Source organism: Bacillus rossius, chromosome 11 (genome assembly GCF_032445375.1).
Source record: "Bacillus rossius redtenbacheri isolate Brsri chromosome 11, Brsri_v3, whole genome shotgun sequence".
Classification (NCBI taxonomy): Eukaryota; Metazoa; Arthropoda; class Insecta; order Phasmatodea; family Bacillidae; genus Bacillus; species Bacillus rossius.
In genome coordinates, this window is record NC_086338.1 from 45,351,281 (window position 1) to 45,366,482 (window position 15,202).

The window sequence follows — 15,202 nt, forward strand, 5'->3', positions numbered from 1 at the left end:
CAAAAAGTCATCGATCTGAGATGTCTTTTGGTTTCTTATTTTAAACTCTCTCCCTTGAGTTAGGTATATTTTTGTAATTAATTTTGCAATCTTAAGCTGTGGGGTCTGCCTATAATCACATCCTTAGCCTCTAGTAAGAATGTAAATGAATATTTGTTAACCATACAATTAATAATTATACAATAGAGAGAATGAAATGAGAAAGATAATGATCAATTTGTTATGATCTAGCATTTTAAAGTACATATCTGTCTGCAAGCATTTGCTCACAACACAAAATGCAGTGTTTACATAGTGAAGCATACAAATAAACATGGGTGCTAGAATTGAAACTTCACAGAATGGATGGATAGGAAATTTTTTGTAGAATACTGAATTCTGAAACATCCTTGACAATATACCTTTATTTACTAGTGTCTTCAATGGAATCTAAAAATGAACTAATGAGTTTATGATAGCAAAAACATGATACATAACCATATTGTAAATGTCACAATTTTAATGCTAAAACCGTATCCAACTTCAGAGTTTATAATTACAAGTAGCAAATGTATACAGAAATTGAAAAGTACGTATGCAAACATATACAAAATCATACCCTGCTGCTATCTGTAACCAGCTGTAAATATGTTTCAATTGAAAACTTTTTTTTTTTTAACCCAACGCCATCAAGTCATGTACGTTACCCTGTGATTCTGTAAAAGAGTATCACTTCAAAAAAATTAGGCCTACCTATACTTTTTAAGTCAACAATTTTTCAGACCAATATGTAGGGGAGGGTGGAAAGCCACGCTGGCAGAGACAATGGGTAAGGGGAATAAAAGAGGTAGCAAATCTACGTCTCCAATTACCTCCAGAGGTATAGAAATACTAATCAGAATTTCCTAACACTGCAAGTAACTGGTGTCAGTCTTCCTTCCTGTTTTTAAGCTTAAGTTTAAAATCTTCAACCTGGTGCAGGATTGCTGCTAGTCCTTATATGTTATTTTGGTTGGTGATAGAGATTAAGAGGGTGTCGAATTTGGAACACGACGAATAGAAGAGGTAATTAATTGCTTCAGAACAGCGCTGTTTTAACTGCTCTAGCGGAAGCAGCTAAAGTATGATACACTTTAGTGAGCGTGACAAGTGACAATCAGCAATTCCAATAGTATCAGTTTACTTTTCACAGAAGAATGCTTAATGCCACCGAAGGTAACATTGCATTGTAGTCTCGTAAGTGGTCGTTAAAACTTGGCTGTAAATTATCACACAATCATGTTGATTACAGAAAACATCCGGCGCAGTCTAATCGTCAAGGCGTGAGATGCTTAATAACTTCCTGTGATAATTGCACAGTTTGTTAAAAAGCGTCATTAGTTTCCATATCAGCATTGTGTCGATACTTAAAAGTTTCCCGAGTGTGAAAACAATTTTGAAATTTAACGTCAGTCCATCTCGGACATTGTTCTCATAAACACGTCGATGATGCTGCTCTCTACAGGCTTATGCCTATTGCTGCTTCAGTCAGGTAATTTGTTTATGCAGTTACACATTTACCAAGACATTGATTCTCTATCTTGAATGTACACTCTTTTATCGCACCCATATTTTAGGCCGTCAAAATTGGAATAAAAAAACTTATCGCGTAAACGTTGCAGGATGTTTTTGGTCCCGCTATTAGATGCCGAACGCTTTGTGTAGGTATCTTTTCCATATAAAACGATGTATTTTAAAGTAGAAAGCTAATATTTATTTGGACATTACCACTTATTTAATTAACGGAAATACGAAGTTGTCTGACGTGTAAATTTTCTTTTAAAGGTTTTTAAACGTTATAACCTTTATCTGATCATGTGTCGCCGCGGTGTACCGCTTATAAACATGTAGCCAGCGCTAGTTGGCATCATTCGTGTTTGGTTATGTTGCTGTCCGTATAGAGCGCGCGCACGTAGTCGAATATCGATATCTCACCGATTGCATGCAACGCGCACTCTGTCAGGTGCCGAGTTAACTACATTTGATGGCCCGCACTCTTTCGTGGCAAGCGTGTACTACGACAGTTACCCGTTAGTTCACGTCACATATTCAAGTGGCTTGCGTTCGCGTCACAGATTTTATTTTTCTATTTAAATTTGAAGAAAGGTTTTTATTGCATGAATTATTAATTTAAATTGTTTGGCATCCACTTTTTAAATAAACGTACTTTCCATGAATGGGTTTTTTTTTCACTTTAGCTAACAAAATTTTTTTTTTTTTCCGCATAATGTCGCACCCCTACTTTTCAAACTTGATTTTGGAATAAAATGTGCGACGATTATGCAAGAAAGAATGCAAATAAGAGTGTCGCAAGGTGAGGGTTGCTTCTTACTGGAGCGAGTCCCCTCCCTGCGCTCAATATTTTTTGCTGCGCTGCCTGACCTCCTGGTGCAGTCCCCTTGGTGGGGTTGGCGGGAACGGCTTGATGAGTGCTGGTGGTTTGCCCCACCGTGGAACGCCCTGCAGGTGGTCGTCGCCCCTTTTCTGGTTGACGGGAGTGGGGGCAGATGGTAGCCTGATGGGCGCCGGGAAGAATACTGATATAGGGGGTGTTCCTATCGTCTGCCTCCTCTCGGCCGCTGCACGGTCCCGAGCCCTTTCATAGACCCAAGGGGCGGCGTCTACTGAATCTCCCTCCACAGGGATGGGTCGAGGATTGCAGGGGGGAAGACAGCATCCACCAGACTGGGCCCGAGGGGGTTTCTTCCCTGTGCCTCTGTGGGAGTAAGGCATCGGCGGCAATACTCACGGGGCTCCTGGTGGGTTGTCAACGCGTCTTGGCGGGCTTCCTGGCCCAAGGGCCGGCCTTTTATACCCCTCCTGAGGGCCAGGGCGTGCGTGACGTAGGAAGGGCCGAGGGTTCCAAGAATCACGGGCGCTTCCAGGAATTCCAGCCGGCCTACGTGACTTGGACGGACCTCGGCTTGGTGGGTGAGGGGATGGCGGGAGGAGGCGGCTGGGCAGGCGGAGGTGGGTGGGAGGGGGAGGCTGCGCGCGCTATAGACGTGCGCGGCACGTCGCACGTCAAGAGATACTTTTGGTAGCAGTAATTTTATGATAAGGGAACCCAAATCTGAAACAAAGATGGCGGACCAACATGTATAGTCTAAATAAATAGTAGTTTGAGCTTTAAAATACCTAAGAAAACAGGCATTACAATGTTTATAACACATATTCTCCTTGCAAAATAACAATAGGCATAGCAGAGCACAGTTACAGCACACACTCGAAAACCTTAAGGGACGTGGTTCGAATCTCACCACTGGAAAAAAATTTTTACAACATAATAATGTTGAATCAGCTTTATGTTGTCAGTTATTTTAATAACAAACATAAAAACATATACCCAGTGTATGAATGTGTTTTAAAATGTTCCTGTTAATATTTTAGTAATGCCATGGAAGCATAACTTCTAACATCTGCAGAAACTTTATAGAATGTAATATTTAGTAAATTTTAACAAGATGGCCAGTATTTTAATAAAATTCAAGTTCAAAGTCGGGGATTAGTATTTAATCGATACTTTTATCAGAGCTGTGCTGCTGTATGTGCATGATGATTGCAAGCAACGTTTATGATTCAAGCAGTGAATTCTAGCAGCAGGTGCAGAAGTGTGTGATGTGCATCTCAAAATTTTGGTATGTACTTGAAAATAATTTTTTTTATTGATCTGTATATTTACATTTCACTCTTGGCATTATTTTAAAGATTTATAATTTAAATTTGGTGCCTGAGTTTCATATTATAAGTTTATTTGCAACATGAGAACACTTGAGTTTGCTCATTACCGAGGTTAGTTTACAAATCTCTGGCGAGTACTGAGATACAGCTTTTTTTTTTTTACAGTGTAATAGTAAATTTACCATAAAAATATTTTCGTCTCATAATTCGTACAAAGACATTGCCCCTCTTTCAAAAGTACAGCATGTTCAATTTCTCCAATTCTAAGAAGGGTACAGTTGGCTCGACGGTGGAACAATGACAAAAATTTAAGCTTTTTACTGGCAATTCTAGTGAAATTATTGTAAAGAAGCAAAGCCATGTTATAATTGCCACTTTGTTATGTATACAAAATGGTCATGTCCTCATGTGTCAATATTTCCAACACAAACTGTAGCATATTTTTTTTATGTACAAATCACCACCTTGATAATTTATCCCACTATGAGTGCTCAATGCAGAGATGAATGAAGTTACTAACATAGATAAATTTTAATTAATTCAATTTTTGGGCTGCGGTTTTATTGGTTAAAGGCATAACCATTTTATTTCATTTAATTTGGAAAGTTAAGTGCTATGTTTAACAGTGCCAAGAAAAACCAACTAATCAAGATGTATTATTTTATGACTATTAAAATATAGTACAGTTTATACTTGACTCATGCTGGTGTCCAATGGTTTAGCAGCAGTGCCATATGGAAACAAATGATGACTATGTATTTGAAGTGTTCCATTTGAAGCTTACTCATTCCAGAATTATAAACACCAATTATAAAGCACTAAACCAAATGATAACGATCGACTGCTTATGATTCTAATCATGTGCACGGACACTTTCAACTCATTTTCCTTTTGATTGTAGAGACTAGCACATTTTCTTGCATCCTACTGAACATCATTTTGACAACAGTTTTATTTTTGTCTTCCCCCAGTTTTGGCGGAGCACTCAAGTACATTCAAGTGGCCGTACAATACCAGCCTCTTAAAAGTTATTGGAGGACGACATGTCCAGTACAGAGAACTTCCCTTCATGGTAAGTATCACCTCAGTCGAAAAATGTTCAAAAATGAAACCACACAAACTATTTATTTGGTAAGTATTCCTTTCCTTGATATCAAAAAGTAGGTAATAATGATCTGGTAAAACATCTGGACCCACATTTAGGCCATTCATTCTACACTTTGGTGTTCCGTGGTTTCTCGAAAGCGCCCCACACTGGGGTGGTTTCTTACTGTAGGCCATGGGTGGTTTGTTTCCTGAATTTGTTGTACATATTTAGCTGTCTCCTCTTGTATGACTACATGACATTCTTTTTTTAAAAAAACTAATGAAACGCAGACAGTGATTTTTTTAATTCCTTGTCTACAACACATGTGATAACAGGCATGAAATTGGACAAGACAATGATTAGACACAACAACCAGAACATTTTAAAGTTTGTCACCCACTCCGCTGAGCTTAGACACAAGTCGATTGGAACCATGTGTTTTATTACGTGTCTCAGTTTGTACCAGCCTGAAAGACAAACTGATCCGCAAAATAATTTCTGCAACTCTAGAAATATTTTTGAAAAGTTCATAAATGTTGGGCTCAATGTTGCACACAAATGTATTAATACTGTGTATTTGAAGAACAAGATTTGTGTTGAATGGTGTAAATTTTTTTTTTTTGTTTTGTTTTGCAATTCAGAAGGGATCAACTGGTTTTGAAAGTTCAAGATCACAGTGACCTAGTTTTGTATTTATATTCTATCATCAGTAATATTTTTAATTAATAGTGATATTATTTTATATTTTTACCCCTTTGGTGGGATTTGGCTCATTAACAAACTAAACTGAGATTTTCTATTACTTGATTTTATGTATCAATTTGGAAGTGATTGGTGCAAATTTATATATAAATTTTTGATTTGACAATGGTTTTGGGGTCATTGACCATGAAACAAAAAACTATATGAAATTTTTCTGGAAGTCACAGCATTGTAACGGCTACAGTAGATAGATAGCCCTTCTTCGAAATCTACAGACTAAGTTCAACAAAACTGAATAATATATAAGTTATTACTGTTATTATTCCAGAGCACAGATTCCTACTAATAATTTACTACACGTGCACGGTGAAAAACATGTATTACCTGAAACAAATGTGCTCGATAATATTAGGTTTCCAAGTGATGACATTTTCGTGTTTCAGCTGAGTCTGGAAATGGAAGATTATGGCCACTTCTGTGGCGCGTCAGCAATCGGAGAGTACTGGGGGTTAACTGCGGCTCACTGTGCTATGAGCAGGTAACTAACAAATGCACATGTAGTTGAAAGATGTAGCTATTTCCTTCTCGAAATTTATAAATTAACTGCTTTATCATTTTTTTTATCTATGTGGTTACTCATGTGTAATTGGGTGTTTTAAATGATCATAACTGCATGTTTGAATACTTATAATTAGGAATGGGTCAATCAAAACCTCAAATACCATAAAATCTTTCATGTTTGAAGGATCCGACATTCGAGGGAAAGGTTTTGAAGAAAAAAATATTAAAGGAAATAAATTTACATTGATAATCTCTAATTTTTACCAGGTCAATTTTTTCCTTCATGCCTAATTGCCTATCATTTGACCTTTTCCCCTTAGATATTGTACTTACAATATGTAGTTGTATAAATAAAACTACTGATTCCAGTTGCGCCTCTGTCTGCCGGTGGTCGTCGATGTGGGTTGGGGCTTGGCTCGATCTCAGGGGTAGGTTTGGGCCCTCATGGCTGATTAGGCTGTACTCACCCTGTAGCTGCGAGCCAGCAGCTCTCGACGGCGCCTCTGCTTGTCCTCCAGGCGGTCAGCTGTCCTCAGCAGCCTGGTCTGCAGGGCGACGTCTCGCTCGACCCGGGTGTAGCGGTCGCCAGCACTCTCGTACTTCCACTGAATCCAGAGGCCAGCGAGCCCTCCCCTCCCTCCATTGCAGGAGGGGTTCGTACCATGACAGATGCGCTCCGCTGTCGCCGTGTGGACAGTCGGGGGAACCTAGTTGCAGCATCCTGTAAACGGACGATTGTCACTCGTCTGCACACACACGCACACCCACCCACAATCGCTCACTCCAGGTACACACAGATAAAAAGGAACGATGGGCAACAGCGACCGAGGAAGGCACGACGGGCGTCATCGTTACAATTACTTAGTTCACGAATAAATAAATTTAAAGGGTTAAACGTTTCAACACCATTGTTAATGTTTCTAATGATTTTTATTTTGGACCCTTGAGATCTAGATTTGAATTCGAGGAGTGTAGTCAAAGTACTATTGAAGTTATACTTCTAATGCGACTTCCAACAAGGTTGCGTTAAACGTTTAACGCTCCTGGGGAGGGGGAATAGAAAGAGAGAGAGTGAATGCTATTGTAAGGAACTAAGTAGAGAGTAAGAAAAAAATAAAGATAATGACAGTTTGTAGTGTCGCCATATTTGTTTCAATTTTCAATACATTTTTTGTATATTACAATTTAAATTGCAGAAAAAAATCATGTTTCATAGACACATAAATAGTAAGTGTGTGTCATTTCTCTATGTCCACGAGGTCTCACCACGTCAATTTTCTCCTTGGGGCGAACCTGTCCGCTTAATGAAATAAACAGCTTTTATCGTTGAATGATTTCCTGATTTATTTCATGAAAATCTGTTCTCATAAAAAAGTTAGTTTTATAGACATTCAATAGGTGTCTCTCTCTCTCTGAAAATCAATTTATGAATGGTTACAAATTTATTTCCTTTATTTTTTTTTAGTTTGATTTGATACAATATGATTTCACTAAAAATCAATTTCTACCCCTTCCTATTTTCATTTCCACATTACGAAGTTTCACTTCTTCCGCGCTGAGGGACTCCACGCGCTATTTTTGCATGCAATTAAAAACTATTTTTTTTAATGATGCTGAAGTAGTATAACTTCTCACGTGCGTACCTAAGTACACGCAACCATTTTTTTTTTTGGGATTCAACCCATCACTATAATGCAATATATACATATGTTAGTTGATGGTTTAAGGTAACAATTATTTATATGCCAATTTTTGTATATATTTTGATAATTTCTGACCGAAAAGCAGATTGTTCTAGAAGCATTTTTTTACGAGTACTATTTCCATCCAGCAATCAACATAAAACACGTAAACAAATGCCCATGGTGCTCATTGTTCCAGCGACATGCATGTAATAGTCCGCGCGGGCTCCCTCACAGCCCAAAGAGGCGGCACCGTGCATCACGTGGAAAGATTCATCACGCACAACAACTTCAACATGAGGTTCAACTTTGAGAACGACATTGCTCTCATAAAGGTGAGTCCTGCGAAGTCTCCGGTTTTCAGGGAAACAACCAGAATAAGTTTTTCCACCCGGGGCAACAACTCATATGGTAACCCCCACCCCCCCACCCCTTTCCATTTTTCTTTCACACCAACCAAACCTTTCCAGACAACACCTCATATTGCCCCCAAATATTTATTTCACTATTCCAAAAAAAAAATTTTGGTTCAACCTACATGGTGAATGAAAAGATCTATTTGCAGACATTTTCATTTTGAATACATAGCAAGTAATATAGTACAGGAAACATATCTGTTTTTAAATATTTGACAATAAACATGAATCATTCAGTTTATATGCCCTCCAACATTTTTTATTGTGTTGTATCACTTCGATAATAAAGTAAATATTACTATTTAAGTTTAGTCTTTCCCCCCCCCCCCCCCCCCAATGCAGTGCACGGGGCTTAAGCCCCATCTGCCCTCCTCTAGTTATGTCTCTGCCGGTGCTTGCCTTGACTCAATTAGATTTCTCTTTGAGGTGTGGGGAGACCAAATAAAACCACGGGTACTTAATACTGATTTAATTGATTTAAATTTTAAAACAATAAATTAAAATTACATAACTTGAGAAAAATATAAAAGCATGTGGCTACATTAGTTGGGTTTTGTAATATTCTATGATTACATTTTTGAAGTTAAACTTCTTTGCTGAGGGGGCTACAATTTTCAAGGGTTTTGATCCGCATGAGGGGAATAGTTAGGTGCGTGGTGGGGGAACCGGTAGAGGAGAGTGTGTCGACAGTGACGCCACTTCAACGCATGCGCTAGCGGTCGAATGGGAAGATGGTAAGGGGTTGGGGGAGAGGTAGAAGATAGGTACGTAGCGGAGCATGCTATATGCTAGTAATAACGGCTTGAAGGGGAGATGACATGGGATAAGTAGAAATGACGCAGCAGTGATGGTACAGAATTCTCGTGACGCTACTTGTGCCTGTCTATTCCTCAATTTTCGTAATGACTAATGGTTGATACTACTGTATTTATTTTCTTTTATTTAAAGTATCTGCATTTTATTTATTGGTGTGGAAAATAGTTATTTATCTGTGCAATTAACTTTATAAGTATATTTTATTATTATGTGAATAGTGTGATGTGAACACTGCGATTTGAAATGTCAAAAGGTGTTGCAGACTTGAGAATCTAATTGTAATTTACGTTCAGTTGGAGTGTTTTTTTTTTGTTCTTTCATTTTATTATGATGGGAGATCACGCCTCAAAATAATAAAAAGGCAGAAGCAGATAAGAGGTATTATCATGGGCAACGTGCCAGTTAACGGATGCGAGAGTACGGGACACGGAAAAAGGCATTATTTCACTTGAGATTATACCAGCATCCTTACTATTATCAATTATTATACCTGCTCAAAAAAAAATATACTAATAATTTATCTCTGTCTATTCCTAATAAACAAGGCGTTTCACTTCTTTTGCACGTGGACTCAATACTCAAATTTTTTTTTTTAAATTCACTTTAACTGAATTTTATAATCATGTAGTTCATTGGGTTGATAAAAAAATTAACCATTCAAGGCCATCAGTAACAATACACCGTTATCTGTGATTAACTTTTGCAATGATCAGTAACACAGCTTTTCTTTCTAGTAATCATCCACAACTAATCTCACGAGAAAAAAAAACTAATTTAATCGTGCACATCTTGTTTCCCCGTTGCTGCAGCTGAAGGAGCCGTTCTCCATCAACCGCTACGTGCAGCACATATCACTGGCGATGCAGGCAGAACCCGTGCACGAAGGGGAACGGTTCAACGTGTCCGGATGGGGCTTCACCGTACCAGTAAGTTTCACAGAATTTTTTTGTTCCGAGTACTTACTAACCACCAGTAGGGGCAAGATTATGTGATGAATTGTGATGAAACCGAAATAATACTGTATACCACCAAAAAGCAAGTTAATACCCCATATTCCAATCATTAAAAAAAATCTTTTAAACTTTTCTGAACAAAATTGGTACCAAAATTGCATGGATCAGAAACATTAATTTAATTGCTTTCAAACTAAAAATTCTCGCTAATTAATTTTTATTGACTTGATGTAGGCTTTTGGACATACGCCATTGCTTAGCACATGTAATAATAATAATAATAATAATAATAATAAAATAACACCAAAATCCTGCATTTTAGAAAGATATTGGGATAAAAATAAGAACGTAAAACCTTGTCTCTACCCATCAGTTGTTACGTATAGGCAATGCCAATGATAATGGTAGTGACTACAGGTGGCAATGTGATGACAGAAGCAGCAGCTCCGGAGGTTTTCACAGCTGGGTGAATCATTGGTGCTCCTCCAGGCATGACAACACCAAAATGTGTCCCTCAATAGGAAACTTTTCCACAAAAAAAAAATAACATGGGGTGTGGCTGTGTCATGGACACGGCCGTGTGTCATACGTGAATACGTGTACTTAACAGGTAATATTTGCTACACAAAATATAAAATATGCTATTTTATGTATGAACACTAAGAAGTCGCGTATAGGCTGACATTATATATACTTATTTTAACATCATATAGACACGTATAAATGTGTATATGTATATGTATAAACACATACATATATAAAATATATTCACTATAACTATTTTACACTAATGTTTTATACATGCAGTCGACAGATTTCGACGACAGCAACGTCGTAGCTTCTCTGAGTCAAAAGTTATACTAAATGGAAATCTCGAAACACAGCAAAATGACCTAAAAATGGCACCGTGCGCGATACATCACAATCCTCACTTAGCATAACGAAATCTTTGATTCTTCAGCTATCCAGTGATGTAATTAAATTTTGGACGGAGATTATAGATATGTAGCTGCAACACCAAACTGTATCCCCCTATTTCGTTATAATTTGTTTTTTTGAATTGCCTCCCACTATGGAAGCAATTTTAAAGACGTTATCACGTCAAAAAGTACCTTGTGAGGAATCGAATGCAGGACTTTCGGGTCCACCGAGAGTAGACCAGACGGTCCCGGCGCTCGATTCAGTTCCTTCCTCCTTCCAGGGGGACTTCGAGTCGTCCAGCTCGGAGCTGAAGGAGGCGGAGGTGGTGGTCCTGGAACCCAAGGAGTGCCAGAAGAACCCGAACGTGGGTGGCCAGATCCTCATCACGGAGAACATGATCTGTGCCCAGCAGAAGGAACACTCGGCGTACAAGGTCAGTGGCTGCGCTCCGAGCAGTCCAAAATCACTCAAATTAGGCCACAAGCACCGTGCTAAGTCAGGATGTCACACTACGTACATAGTTGTGGTTCATAGCCCATGCATGAATTCAAGTCACTTGCAGGATGTCTACAAAATACTTCGTGAATCAATTTCAGGATTTTCAAGACCTTTTAACGTAAATTTGTTATAAGGTTTATTGAAATTAAATTCAACATGAATGAATATAGTCAAAACCTCAATGAATTCATTCCTGAAGGGACCATACTTTTGTCACTTTGCAATAACTAAACTATTACAAAATTTTAATTTTTTTTATTTATAATTTCTAAATCAAATTCAAATAAAGTAAGTTTAAACATGCACATAATCTTATACTGCACCAAATGTTTTTTTTTTTTAAACTACAATTTTAGAATGGATTCACATGTGGCTTAAAAAAAAATATTCCTTACAGTTTCACAATTTGAAAGGATTAAATGGTGAAGATTAAAGCAAAGGTTTAAAAATTACCTACAAAAAGATATACTACCAACAATTAGGGTGAATAAAGATTCTAATATTTTTCTTCGACCTATAATAAGGTACCAAAGTCAAAGTAATGGCATCAGTATTATTTTAGTTGAAATATCACATTGTTTCTTTACATTAATCTGAGATATTTGTATTAACCATCCTTTACTAATGATACTTGTTTATCCTTGGAACAAACACAGTAGAGAAACTTTAATTGCGGAGACTGAGACCTAGTTTTTTAAGTAGTTTTGGGGCCACCCGCTAGATAGTAGCTTTCACAATATATGACTAACACTGATTGTGAGAAGCAATGCATAAGCTATTATCAGGCAAATAAACCATGGAAAATTAAATCATATTATAATGGTAACCTCATATTTTGTAGCGTGGCATACCTGAGGTTTTTACTTTTCCAATAAAAAAATGGGGGGGGGTTGATGTACGTAAGATAATTCGCCTTCCATCAAGACATTTTGTGGTTAATTCACCGGCATGGTCAAACTGTGATTCGTTGCAAGTTCGAAACAACCCAGACACTGACCTGTGAGCCAATGGGATTCTTTCAGGGTGCTCCCATTCATTCCGCCTCCGCCATTGCTATGTTCCCGTGTTATCACCCCAAGTCTTTAACGAAATCAATATTGATAAGATATTAAAACCTAATTCATCCATTCAAACACCCTTTTTTGATTAAAAAACCCCTGGGTTTGAACCCCAATCACTGCAATGCTATAGTCTGTCTCACCCATAGTTTGCAGTACAGAGCAAGTGGCACCCACTATTGCCAGGTTGATACCACCCAGCTTGTTAACATTAAAATGTACTATTTTGAATGTTATCAATAACTATGATAAGTTTTAGTTCATTTTAAATTTTACCAATTTGTTAATTTTTTTAAGTCAAAAAAATAATGATTTAAATAGTTATTACATTTAAATAGCTACATAATGTTTTTTTTTTATTTCATAAACATCAATTGTTATTTTACATGATAAAAAATTCCATTAATTAATTTATATGGTCAAACAGATTTCAGATTTGAAATATCGAAAGTTTAAAAAAAAAAAAAAAATGGTTGATGTCATGTCATTCTGATCAATTTTCTTGGAAGTAAGAATTGAATATTATCGGATAATGCTCTTGGCGAAATATAAGAAACTGTATTTCCAAAAATTCCCATTCCAAATTTTACTCTTAATAATAAAATTAAAGTTGTGTCTAAAACTTTTGTGCTCTTTGCGTACATCTGGCAACACAGCACACCGAAACAAGCGGAGCGCTTATGCACTGGAAAGAGAGAGTAAGTAAATGCCCACTGCAATCTAAGGACGGGACATGCTATAGACGTGAAACATAACCATGACATGCTCGTGTGTGAAACATAACCATAACATGCTCGTGCGTGAAACATAACCATAACCGTGACATGCTATAGACGTGAAACATAACCATGACATGCTCGTGTGTGAAACATAACCATGACATACTTGTGTGTGCATGGGCGTCGCAACCGGGGAGGGGGGGGGGGGTACATGTCCCCCCCAATAATAAAAGTCTTCAATTTCATCCCCTCCAATAATATATTTAGTTTTGTAGTTTCTCCTGATGTTTAAATTAATGATTTTGTGTGGATATAGCGCCAGCAGATATGTTAACTGTTTTTTACAAATTTTTTCTCTGAAAATATATGTTGCAACCAACTATAATTAGAATATTTAGGAAAGAAAAATGCCTAAAGACCACCTTTTTGCACCTTCAAATTTTTTCCAGGGGATAGATATTCCTCAAACAACTAAATCAATTGAAGTCCCCCCCCCAAAAAATATATCCTTGCGACGCCCATGGTGTGTGAAACATAACTGTGACATGCTCTAGACGTGAAACATACCTGCGACATGCTTGTGTTCTTGGGTCGCAGGGAGACTCCGGGGGCCCGCTCTTCCGCGAGTTGGGGGACGGCCGCTGGAAGCAGGTGGGCATCGTCTCCTGGGGCGACTCCTCTGGAATGCAGGCTCACCCCGCCGTCTTCACCAGGGTCTCCTCCTACCGCCTCTGGATATTCCTCAAGACCGGGATATAAGGGAGCAGCGTCCAGCGACATGGCTCGTCCGACGCCACACGCACCAAGCGAATCCCAGCCAATCTGAAAAAAAATTTTTTTTAACAGGATTTGGAACAAGTATGCTATTGCAGGGGTGCACATACCGGTAGGGAGGTCCATATGAAGCTTCCCTTCCGGGATTTAAACAATAAAAAAAAAAGCAGAAGACATAAAAAGAAAATAACTTAGCTACATAGGTTTACAGAGATATTATTGCAATCCTTAGTAAGCTACAATAATGTATTTCCTGTTCCTTACAGTCAGACAGGCCTCATGCACAGAAGCATCGAGAATTTTGTGCCCATGTAGTCTTTAGTTAATGAAGATTTGTGTTTATGGTAATGTAGGCATGTACTTATGAAAAAAAAAAAATTGAAAACCATAAAAATAAAAACCTACACATAAAATGTTCAGTTAATTATTCTCAAATATGTGTAAATGTCGGTTGTTCTAAGTAAGTAGTTTTATGAATATAAAAATTCTGAGTTTTATTTCTCTCTAGAAAAACAAAAACTTTATGTGTCCAAACTATTTTTATATCGACCTATTTTAACATGTTAGTTAACTATTTGGATCAGTGTTTATTGATTAAATGTAATTACTGTCTTCCCATTCAAGTCAGTGCAAGGAATGTTGACCATTCCCCCCCCCCCCCCCCTTATTTAAATTAAGGCTCATAGTTTCTTAATGGAACACATTTTGATAGAAATGAAAAAAAAAATCAGAAACAATTTAAAAATGTTCAGGTTAGCTGGTATGCATTAAGCAATAAACAATGACAAACCTTTCACTGTGGTGAAGTAAAAAATTAACATTACAATAACTAAAAAACAAAATCACTACATCTATAACTTTACCAGTATCAACACTCGTACATGTCACAACACCATGCCACGACCCATCAAGGGCAACTGTCAAATCACGATCGTTATTATTTTGTGCCACTGCTTCTTCCATAGCTGATTTCATTGAGTCTTTGCATACATCTTCTACAGCAGAACCTAAAATGCTTACATAGCGTTGAAACTTCGACGGAGGTTTGGATAAGTTCAGGGCACCACAAAGCTTCTCGCCAGCTCTTCCTCCTTTCCCAATACTACGTAACCCATAAACCAGTCTCAAATTAATTTCATCATAACTTACTTTTTTTTTCCTGTAGAATAATGATGTTTCTTACTATTAGAAAACTCTAGTTTCTCCTCACACACACTACAATGCAAAATCATCACCTCTCTTTGAACATGTAGAAACAATGCCACTGCAATTTTTACAGACGACAAACTTCTGAATAGCTTCTTGTAATACAAATA

General features: G+C 37.7%; 1 protein-coding gene and 1 long non-coding RNA gene across 2 annotated transcripts; one reads left to right on the forward strand and one right to left on the reverse strand.

The window, feature by feature from the left end:
- The first annotated feature begins 1,359 nt into the window (after positions 1-1,359).
- On the forward strand, positions 1,360-14,299 carry LOC134536905 (mite allergen Der p 3-like). Its single transcript, XM_063376987.1, has 7 exons — positions 1,360-1,510; positions 4,671-4,771; positions 5,932-6,026; positions 7,931-8,066; positions 9,773-9,889; positions 11,118-11,270; positions 13,710-14,299. The coding sequence occupies exons 1-7, from the start codon at positions 1,465-1,467 to the stop codon at positions 13,869-13,871; spliced, it is 810 nt and encodes a 269-aa protein (XP_063233057.1). The 5' UTR covers positions 1,360-1,464; the 3' UTR covers positions 13,872-14,299.
- Positions 1,413-7,162, reverse strand: LOC134536906 (uncharacterized). The gene is made up of 2 exons (XR_010075894.1): positions 6,517-7,162; positions 1,413-3,091 (listed from the first exon to the last, which is right to left on the reverse strand). It is a non-coding gene; the product is annotated as an uncharacterized LOC134536906 (long non-coding RNA).
- Positions 14,300-15,202: the final 903 nt, after the last annotated feature.

What these genes read in the sequence shown, in the direction of transcription:
- LOC134536905 (XM_063376987.1), top strand. Translation starts at nt 1,465, where the DNA reads ATGATGCTGCTCTCTACAGGCTTATGCCTATTGCTGCTTCAGTCAG. An exon ending in CCTATTGCTGCTTCAGTCAG is followed by an intron (nt 1,511 to 4,670) that starts GTAATTTGTTTA and finishes GTCTTCCCCCAG; the next exon opens with TTTTGGCGGAGCACTCAAGT. An exon ending in AGGAACACTCGGCGTACAAG is followed by an intron (nt 11,271 to 13,709) that starts GTCAGTGGCTGC and finishes CTTGGGTCGCAG; the next exon opens with GGAGACTCCGGGGGCCCGCT.